Source organism: Rhamphochromis longiceps, unplaced genomic scaffold, assembly GCF_057381845.1.
Source record: "Rhamphochromis longiceps isolate RC_006_pf unplaced genomic scaffold, R_longiceps_female_GT1.1 unmapped_scaffold_4, whole genome shotgun sequence".
Lineage (NCBI taxonomy): Eukaryota > Metazoa > Chordata > Actinopteri > Cichliformes > Cichlidae > Rhamphochromis > Rhamphochromis longiceps.
Genome location: NW_028187224.1, coordinates 1,243,188 through 1,253,715, shown reverse-complemented (window position 1 = coordinate 1,253,715; position 10,528 = coordinate 1,243,188). Strand labels below are relative to the sequence as shown.

The window sequence follows — 10,528 nt, the reverse complement described above, 5'->3', positions numbered from 1 at the left end:
TATGTGAATTTGCATATGTTGCTTTTCCAGTGTGTCAGACTCCTTCATAATTTTGCCTTTAAACAGTCAATTTTCTCCTTCCCAAATTTACTAACCCAAATTTTGATTTCCCACCTTAAATAACAGCATTCCTTGTCCTCAGCCAGAAGTTAGGGCTCCACTTGCCACTTTCCACCTCTGCCTTAGCCCAGCGGCTTTACCCTTGAGGTCCCGTCTTCTTCACTTCATCTCACCCGTGAGTCTGAGCTCACAGGGACTGAGTGAGGCCGAGTAATCGTGACTGTGCCTGCCTTAGGTTGTCCCAGGGTTTCGAGGTGGGATCTTACCCGTCATGGGCTATCCAGCCTTCCATACTCGCCTGATACGGGGCCCAAGTGGGCAGGGGAGGGAACACACTGGCTCTGGGAATTAAAGGAATGTAAGCTGCTTCCTTCATTGCATCTTATATTAAACTATCCCACTTCTGATTCTTTCCTAGAATAATTTCACATATGGCACTTTGTGTATGTGTGTTTTCTATTCATTAATGTAATTGTCAGTTATTTTCTCTCTTCATTTTACTTTTTTATCTGTTTGTTTGTGACGTTCTACTTTAGTTCTACTAAACCTTGATGTAAAAACAATACACCCTCTTTTGACGCACATACTCTGCAGTTTGCCTACGCACGCACTTCTCTCTCAGACTTCCTCTTTTCACACACCGCCTTGCACTCACCCTACTATCAACTTTCATAGTGTTATTATTATTTATTATTTTGTACCCGTCACACCCAATCCCTCAAGTATCGGCACAAATTTGTTTCCAAACCAACAAAATAATCAAAAAACAAAAACATACATGAGTCAGGACACAAAAAGACAAAGAAAAATGTTGCCAGAAACAAAGCAGAAGTGTGAGGGGAAACTGAGCTCACAGACAGCTGCATGTGTTGGCTTTTAATAGCATGCAGCCTCTGCTCTAAAAAACCAATAAATAAAAAATAAAAGAAAATGTGTAACATGCTCATCAACTTAGCGGTGTCCACACATTTAATTCAGCTTCATAATCCTGTAGGTTTAGTTATTATCTACAGGGTTTGGCTTATTAGTTGTTATTATAGATGTGCTCTGTATCTCAGTAATATTTATCTAGGATAAATGACAGGTTTTCAAGCAGGTTAAGTGCCTCTATGCACCTAATTGGTTTAGATATTGCCTTTATTTTCTTCATCTCATATGTCATTATACTGAGTTTGAGCAAACCTTAAGCTTGGTGCAGACTACTTCATAACAATTGTCCATCTCACATCATACTGACTAGGATACTTCTTGTCAATATTAATTTTATATCATTATTAATATCATCATCTTTTTCTCTCTATATAGTAACAATAGTATATTACAATATTTTACTAGTGTATATCACTATACTACTACTGAGACAATTTAATAGTTAGGATCATCTTACTCAGCAAACAGATAATTTATAGTTCATCCAATCTGTACAATTTGCTTCATCTCTGAACAGGTTTGTGCCTACTTTTAGACTGGTCTTCTGTTTGCCTCATCTCAGATCCAACCTTCAGTCACATGCATTCTCTCTGTTGCATGTCGAACCAAGTAGTTTATTATTATATTTTATTTTGTATCCATCAAGGACGTGAATGAGCTGCAGTCTCACCCACCTCCAGGATGGAAACATTTATCTTTTCACACACTTTCCTTGGCTGTACAATGATACAGCCTTAATCTACCTTATGCATCTCTCTTTTTTTTTTTTTTTTTTTTTTTTTTTAGAAAAGGTCTTCATCCAAATCACCATCAGGGTGTATACCTCACCCCTGACGTCGTTGCCCACCTCTCAATTTTAAATACACTTAGTCATTGAGGGCTAGCAGGAGGGACTATGCGCTTACCTGCTGCTCTCTGGCAGGTAGCTCCATGCCCTCCTGGGTTTTAAATGCACCTTAGAACACACATGCATCAACACTACAATGAGCGGGTGGAGGGAGGTTTGGAGTCTTCTCCCACCCCCATTCTCTGCGGCCTGCTGGAGCGGGAGGGCTAGTAGGAGGAGTTGGCCGTCCGACTGCGGTCTGGGGTGTGGGGCCTCCCTGCTGCTGCGGAGTCGGGGTGGTCTGCCTCTCCCCACCGCAGGGAAAAGGGTAACACCACCTGGGTCTGGGTGCAATTCCCCCCTCCAGGGGCAAGGGTACCTAGACCCGGTTTGTAGAGTACGCTTGGGGAGTGTGATTGTGTGTACAGCGTCTCTTTATGTCTGTCTCCACGTTGGTTGAGTGTGGAGTGAGTGCATATGAGAGCATGAGGGTGGGAATGGATGTTTGTGTCTGTGTGTGCCTGTATGTCTGTGTCTATATGTCAGGTTGGGTATCAGACGCCACCTCTCTGGGGACACCTCAGGACCTCCAAGGTTTGGAGGCCTATCTCCACCCACCACCACTTCCCCTGCCGGTGGCGGACTCCCTCAGGTGTCGGTGTGTTGGTGGTTCTTTGTGTCTGGGGGTGGGCGTCCGGGTACACACCGGCTCACTCCTTGGCGGCCGCTTGTCGGGGCCTGGGGCCTGGGGCTCGCTCGGGCCCCTTTGGAGGTGGGGTGCCCCCGGCCTCTCGGCCTGGGGCTCGGTCACTCAGGCACAGCTGGGGGCCGGCGGAGCTCACGGGCGCGTCACTGCAACTCCCCCTGACTTCTGCTCCACGGCTGCTGGGCGAGCCCTCATCTGGGACTCTCCTCAGCTCTTACTGGAACAGTGGCGCGGCTGCCCCTCTGTTGGTCTTCCATGGTCTCTTGTGTTCTGGGGGCCTCTGGATGTCTGGAGTTTTGATCTCCTCCATACCTGCTTCACACCCTGGAGGACGGGGCTGTGGCCCCCCCACACTCCCTAGCAGATCATTACATGGAGAAACCTTTGGAATGCAAGCATGCTGATCCACACAGGTATGCACACATGGGTATTCACAGACGCGGACTAAAGCTTTCTTGGCTGCTGCCTCAAAGCACACTGTGCGCTGTCTATCTTGCGTGCTGCACAATATCGTTTATTATTTAGTAACTATTGATATCTATGACTAGCTAGTTTATTGTGATGGTGCTTTGTTTTCTCTATTATTATGTTGCTCTTTGTTGTTTGCTGTCTCCTCTGTTTGTTTTTTTTGTTTGTTTTTTTTTTTTTCTCCATACAGGTGACCCAGGAGTTCTTTTTTTTTTTTTTCTCTCTCTTCCCCCCCCTTCTCACCGTCTCTTCTCCCCTTTGGTTTTCTTTCTTTCTCTCCCTCTCTTTCTCTCATTCATTCCCCCTGTCCTATTTATTAAAAAAAAAAAAAAAAAAAAATGACAAAGGATGAACTGAAGCTCTGCCATCACGTAATGTCGCATACTGCTGTTTCTGATGTCATTTAAAAAAAAAAAAAAAGAAAAAAGAAAAAAAAAAAGAAAAGGTCTTCATATGAATGATTTCCTTTTATTTATTTCATACAATCTGGGCATGATGGGTCATAAATGCACTGATTTTTGCAGCCACGGCCACTATCTCTATGTGACATAAAAAGGGGATCGGTTAGATGCTGTTTTGTCACATGTCCTGAGGCTGATTTCACAATTATAGTGTTTTTTGAGAATGTTACATTTGGGACTTCTACAGTTAAAACAGTTTTACAAGCTCCTGTGTCTCAAAACATTTTTTTTTAACGGCACACCTTTCACATATACTACAACTGCTGGTTTGGCTTCTGACCCTAGCAGCAGTTGTTCTATATTGTAAACTTCCGCTTCATTTGTTTCACTTCCTTCCTCTCCACGTCTTCTACGTCTGTCATCATCACTTTGAAAAGATGCCATTCTGCTAGACGTTTTGCTTTTTTCTTCTGACTTTTTTCCACATATAGCTCTTTTTGCAAAGCGGTTTTTAAAGCATTTATTAAATCAGGGGTGCATTTGCCTTGCCAAGCTGGACAATATATTTTATTTTGTATTTCTCCACCTTTTTGCACTGACTATTCCTGCATTTGAACAGTTTTTTTCTAACCACTCTTCATCTGCTGTTAATTTTACTTTAGTTTTAGAGTTACCCATTTTAAACTAATTACGTCAGAACTGTGACACCTTCTCTGGCACAAAGGAGCGGGCAGGTGATCAATAACAGGCTTCTACTTTCTCACTATTTGAGAAAGCGGTTATTGATTTTACGTGATGACGCACAACCTTAGTTTCCCACTCCAGCCAGTTCGTGAGTGTACACAGGAAAACAGCTTGAGAAGGGTTCGACCGCGTATTGGGTCGTAAATGACAACTCACTTCTCTTTGTTAACACAAACAGAGCGCGCTTTTATAATTTTTATTGAGACTTTCCGTATTTTTATTGTGCAACCTTCTAACTGTTCCGTTGCAGCCACTCCCAGAGCGACCGGAACTCGTTCCGTTACAGCTGCTTTCCCAAAGCAACCGGAACTTTTAATAGCGATTTCTAGAATTTCGCTCTTGCCTGTTGTCTCTTAAATCCCTTCTGGATTGAGATCTGTCGGCGCTAACCAGGTTTACACACTATTTTAAAGGAAAATCTCAATATCAACGTATTTTAGCGCTAGATGGAATGCAGTGTTTCATATTCACCTTACTGTGGCGCTGCGTTTTGGATCCGGCACATCTGGTCCTGGCGTCGTGGGGCCTCGCTGACCAGAGATCGAATTCACGCTCCCGGATTTTCCTTTTTACTGTGCACAGATTTTTTCCAGCGCAGGCAACACGACGTCAGAATCCGATGAAAACCGTCTGTGGACAACTAGACGTTAAAAATAACAGTTAGTTATCCGGCTACGAAGGACCAATTAAATGTCAGGGGTTTAGACATCTGTTCACAAGTAAGAGAAATAAGACACTGCAGACCGACTCAGAGTTTAAGAACGTGTACACGGGTGAATGCCTCTGAGAAGACAGACACAACGAGTACAGGCTGCTTGCTTTATTTATAGTTCAAAATGGATTACATAGCACTTCCTCTTTTAACGGAAAGGGGAGAGCTCAGGCATTGTCTTAGCTATCTAACCTCTGCACACAAACTGAAAAATAACGACACAGCAGTATTCATGCTTATCTGACATCACAGACACTGAAGTAAAGAATGCATGTATATCCTGTCTTGTCAAACATCTCAAACACTGAAGTAAGGAATGCATTGTGTTTTGTTTAACAATAGGCTTGGTTATGTGAAAATATATGAACACTAGAAAATAAAACACACTTGATTATATTGTATTTCATAAAAATCCTCTATCAATCGCCTTATGTCCGCGGAAACTCAGCTGCGTATTCTTGACCTGTCGGAGCTTGTTTTCCAGCTTCCTCCACTTGCGAACCATCGATTCATTAAATTAACCTTAAATTCTCTCGCCGCTGCTCGATTTCCATGTTCCTCCGCGTAGCTGATGGCCTTCAGTTTAAACTGTGCTTCGTAAGCGTGTCTCTTTGCCATTTTCAGGGTTGTTAAAACAACGATGTCCTGCATAACGCACATACCTGTTCTTTTATACACGTATGTGCGATTGTCCCGGTATATACGATCAACGCCCACACTTCACCCTTTAACGTTCTCATGGTGTTCTCTACTATGTCCTCCTTACAACACATAGGGGGCACTGCGCTATAGGGCGCGCCGTACTTTTTGAAGAAAATCTAAGACTTTTAAGTGCGCCTTATGGTCGTGAAAATACGGTACTGAAACAACATGGCAACAGAGCAGCTGCAGAGAATTCAACATTAATGAATCGATGTCCACAACCTGCTGCACAACCTGCAGCAGGTTGTGGCCTGATGTGTTTTTAAGAGTTTCACTTTCAGGAGGAGAAGATTTAAACGAGTCACACAAATGTGAACTACAATGTCTGTGACACACAATTTATGCAAACTGCAGTAAATCTGACCTGAAGAAATCCAGTCTTCTGCCTGTTGTGGTTGTGACAGCTGCTCGTAGGAGAGTTTGTTTGTAGGAGGTGGAGATGTTCTCAGATCAAGTGCGTAATCGTCTCTTTGTGTAGACGCTAAAAGCTGTGAGCCAAAACTCTCTGCTCTGAAACTCTTCACTCAGTCCTCACGCTGAGAGTTTAGAGGCTGAACTTCTTGTTCCTCCATAACACTTTTCATGAAACAGCAGAAATGAGCTTGTGTTTCTCAGCAGTGCGCACACAGAGAGCCGATCCTCTCTGCTCAGTCTGAACAAATCAAAGTGAAACGTCAGTGAAAACACAGCTGCTGATCAAACTGTGTCAGATTAATGCCTCAATGTTTCACTGTGACGTTAAAAAATACATACAAATAATTTAAAGAAGTAGGAGGCAGATTTTCACAATAAGAGCACTTTGTTTTTAATATAGCTGTCGAAATTAACGCGTTAATTGCGATAATTAAATTTTGGAATTAATTACGTTAGAATATTTAACTATTTAGCGCAACACGCAGATAAAAAAAAAAAAATGTCGCTCCCATAATTCCACTTGATTTGTTTACCGCGCCACTGAAAATGGAGAAGCAGGAACAGGATGGCCTTCTGGATGGGGAATTCAAATACAAGAAGAACATAGATGGGACAATAAACAAACGCGTTGTAATTTGCACTCACTGTAGTAAAGAGTTTCAATTTCACCGTTCAAATTCTACCTTAAAATACCACCTTAATGCCAAACACGCGTTTGTCGGGGCAGCAGCTTCACCCGGCCTGCGTCAGACCACTCTTAGTGAACGCAGGCCACTCGGTAAGTCTTCTTTGGACAAACTGACCGACAATATAGCCAAATGGATAGTAAAGGACTGTAGACCACTAAGCATTGTGGAGGACAAGGGCTTTGCGGATGTTTTAAAGGTTGCATCTCAGGACGCGTCCTACAAGCCCCCAGCGAGAAGCCTGGGGTCTGACATCCTTTGCGCTGACTATAATGAAAACGGAAGAGCGGCACTTTGCGGAGGCTTGTGCAGAGCAGTTCCAGACTGTTGCTCGCAGGTGGAGAATTGAGGAGAAGGTGACAACAGTAGGCACGGACAGTGCGCGCAATATGATCGCTGCGGCTCGCATCATGCCATTCAATCACATGCCGTGTACCGCGCACATTCTACAGAGATGCATCACAGTGAGTCTCGCAGACAGTGGCTTTGTCACTGCGCTGGCCAAATGCCGCAAAATTGTTGGCCATTTTAAGCACAGCCCAGCAAACACAGCAGAGCTGAACGCAGAGCAGGTGTCACTGGGGCGCAAGCAGGAGCCGTTGGCCCAGGACGTGCCTACGCGCTGGAACTCCACGCTGGAGATGGTGAAGCGCTTGATCCGCAACCAAACTGCAGTAACCGCGACTCTGGATAAACAAAAGCATAAACTTGTCCTCCTGACGCCTCCAGAGTGGGACAAACTCCAGAGACTGGAGACACTTCTAGAGCCCTGCAGGTGAGCCTGTCATTGTGACCATAATTGTAGGTTTAGATTAAATGTATCAAACATACATCTTAAATCAGTTTTGTTATTATGAAAATGTCTTAATACCTAGTAATAAAAAGCTTTTTTTAATTTGCTGTCTTATCTGTGTGTGTGTGTGTGTGTGTGTGTGTGTGTGTGTGTGTGTGTGTGTGTGTGTGTGTGTGTGTGTGTGTGTGTGTGTGTGTGTGTGTGTGTGTGTATTCCACTGCAGATATGTGACTGAACTGCTGGGAGGAGAGGCCTACGTCTCCTGCTCTGTAGTTCTACCAGCCTTCTGCCACCTGCGCCGTGTCATGGAAGTAACTGATGAGGACCCTGCATATGTGGTGAGGTTTAAAGAGAAGTTTAAGGAAGACCTTGCTTCCCGCCAGGAACATACCAACTATGCATGGCTCCAGATCGCAACTGCACTGGACCCACATTTTAAAGACCTACGCAGTGTGCCCAAGACTGACAGAGAAGCAGTGTGGATCACACTGGCAGGCATGCTGCATGAAGACTCTCCTAGAAGATCACACACTGCAGAAGAAGGTCCAGCCAAGAAGAGGCTGAGCCTGCTGCAGATGGACTCTGACTCTGAGTCAGAGGAGGAGGTACAGCAGGACAGAGCCATACAGCGCTACAGAGCAGAGCCCTGCACTGCCTTAGAGGACTGTTCCTTACAGTGGTGGGCAGCTCATGCAGGAGCCCACAGCCAGCTGGCCCGCCTTGCTCGCAGATACCTGGCCACTCCTGCCTCCACAGTGCCCTGTGAGAGGCTGTTCTCTGTAGCAGGGCACATTGTGAACAAGAAGAGGTCTGCTCTGCACTCAGAGAACGTGGACAAGTTGGTTTGTCTCAGCAACTGGCTGAAGGATGAGTAGACCAGAGGACCGTGTGTTTAGAGCTTGTTCTATGGTTGAATGTGATTTAAACAATACTTTTCACTGTTGTTCATATTTTTTTGCACTAATCTACCTTACCCAAAAGGATGATTGGAGATTTTTTCTATTTTGCCTGTTGAATTAGGCCTATGTTCTGTGAACTTGAAGATGTATATGGATAAAACAATGTGCTAGATTTAAACGGGTGGAAAACATTCAGTAAAAATCCCTCACAATTATTTGAAGCCCTGTTCTGCTTGTACTGTTTGTACTCACAATTAATAATAAATAAAACAAACAAGTGTGTTAAAAACCACTATCTGTCCCGATTTTTACACATATACACATATATTTCGAGTTGCGATTAATCAATTTTTAGGCTGTGATTAATTCGCTTCCAGCACAACACCCAGCCTACGTCAGACCACGCTGAGTGAACGCAGGCCACTCAGCGTGGTCTTAGCATTAAATAACACTAACAAGTGTGTAAAAATCCGCTATCTGTCCGTATGTTTGCACACATTTTGGTCATATTTCGAGTTGCAATTAATCATGATTAATTAATTTTTAGGCTGTGATTAATCTGATTAAAAATTTTAATCATTTGACAGCCCTAGTTTTTAATTCAGTTAATGTCAAACTGTCATCAACACCTCTGTGTTGTCTCTGAGCAGATTCAGGCATTACTCAAATAATAAAGGATTTTTTTCACTATTATACTTTCATTAGTCTCCAGGTTGATGATTATAAACAGAATTATTAAAGTTTTTATCATTTCAGGCTGAAAATCAACATGAATTTGGTTCTAATCAAAGAAGCTCCTTTAATGTGTGTCATTAAAATCCTCACACAGACTTAAAAAGGCGACATTAACATTAAAATAAATGAAAGAAGCTTCAGCTGAGAGCTTCATGCAGTCATCATCAGCAGCTCATAGCAGTCACAGCTCTTTATTACGCAGCTTTGCAGGAATTAAAGTGGCTGAAGTGTCAGAGTTTGTGTGAGAAGCTGCTTCATGGACAGCTGTACACACGTCTTTATTATTTCTTCATAAATCAAACACACAGGTTTGTCTGCAGATGATTTAAAGTGTGTCGTTGTGCAGTTAAAGCTGTTTGTGTGACGCCCTGACCTCCTGTGAATGAAACAGCCAATCAGATCCATCAGAGAGAGAGCAGGAAGTGTTGTGTGTTTGTGACAGAACAAGGAAACAGTGATGATGATGAACATACAGGTCCTCTGATGTTTCCTGTTACAGTAACGCTTGTTCATCTGTTGCTCTCCTACACTTTCCTATAAATAAAGGAGAAAAAGTCCGTTTAGTTTCATTTCCTACAGCTCAGAGTTACACTTCACATTCCTGCAGTCACATCAAAAAGCTTCACTTTGGTCCAACATCTACATGTTAACATGAAACACAGACAGACTCAGAACATCTGGAACATCTGCACTTTGACCCAAACTGTTATAGCAGGATATTTTCTGCATATTTCTTATGTTGGACCTGTTTGAACTGTAAACGACCTGTAATCATCTGTAAATGGTGTGAGACACACTGAGGCCACCTACAGGGCAGCTGGGGAACAGCAGGGATCTGAAATCATACGAGACGTTAGTGAGTGAGAAGAACAAACGGACTTAAGATGGCTCGAAGTGATCAAAGTTGGTCTAAAACAGAAGATAAATCCAAAGCAGCATCAGATGAATGTTACCATTTCCAGTTACGGTGCCCTTCATCTAATATGGAAATGTGTTGTTTTCTTTTTGTCGTGTTGTTGTTCTTCCTATTGTGTTTAGGCCAGAGATGCTCTTCAAACAGCGGACAGACATGACCACATTACAAGAACATGGTGTGAGTCCGATTTGATATTCCAGTCAACGCTGAGAGACCTTAACCAGGAAGTCAGAGGTCAGCTGATGCTGCGAGCAGGAAGTGAACCAAGGGAAAGGTCCACTCTACTCAATCTCAAAGAAAATATGCTGGTATTTGTTGATGTTGATGGTACAATAAAAATATATAATATAATAAATAATAAAATATCATGTGATGATGAGATGTGTTGTTGGTGTTTGTATTTTCTGTAAATGTCTTTTTTAATGTAAATGCTTTGTTCCAGACGGACAGGGAATCAGTTGCTGTACGATGACATCATCTTGATGTTGACGAGGAGGGCGAGAAAAACTAGTTTTGTCCTGCAGATGGCGATCTTG

General features: G+C 43.2%; 1 protein-coding gene across 1 annotated transcript; it reads left to right on the top strand.

Moving 5' to 3' along the window:
* Positions 1 to 5,843: 5,843 nt before the first annotated feature.
* On the top strand, positions 5,844 to 8,639 carry LOC146640625 (E3 SUMO-protein ligase ZBED1-like). The gene is made up of 2 exons (XM_085400000.1): positions 5,844 to 7,424; positions 7,666 to 8,639. Exons 1-2 carry the CDS (start codon positions 6,922 to 6,924, stop codon positions 8,315 to 8,317), a joined length of 1,155 nt encoding a protein of 384 aa, XP_085256126.1. The 5' UTR covers positions 5,844 to 6,921; the 3' UTR covers positions 8,318 to 8,639.
* The last annotated feature ends 1,889 nt before the right edge of the window (positions 8,640 to 10,528 follow it).

What these genes read in the sequence shown, in the direction of transcription:
- LOC146640625 (XM_085400000.1), top strand. Translation starts at nt 6,922, where the DNA reads ATGAAAACGGAAGAGCGGCACTTTGCGGAGGCTTGTGCAGAGCAGTTC. An exon ending in ACACTTCTAGAGCCCTGCAG is followed by an intron (nt 7,425 to 7,665) that starts GTGAGCCTGTCA and finishes ATTCCACTGCAG; the next exon opens with ATATGTGACTGAACTGCTGG.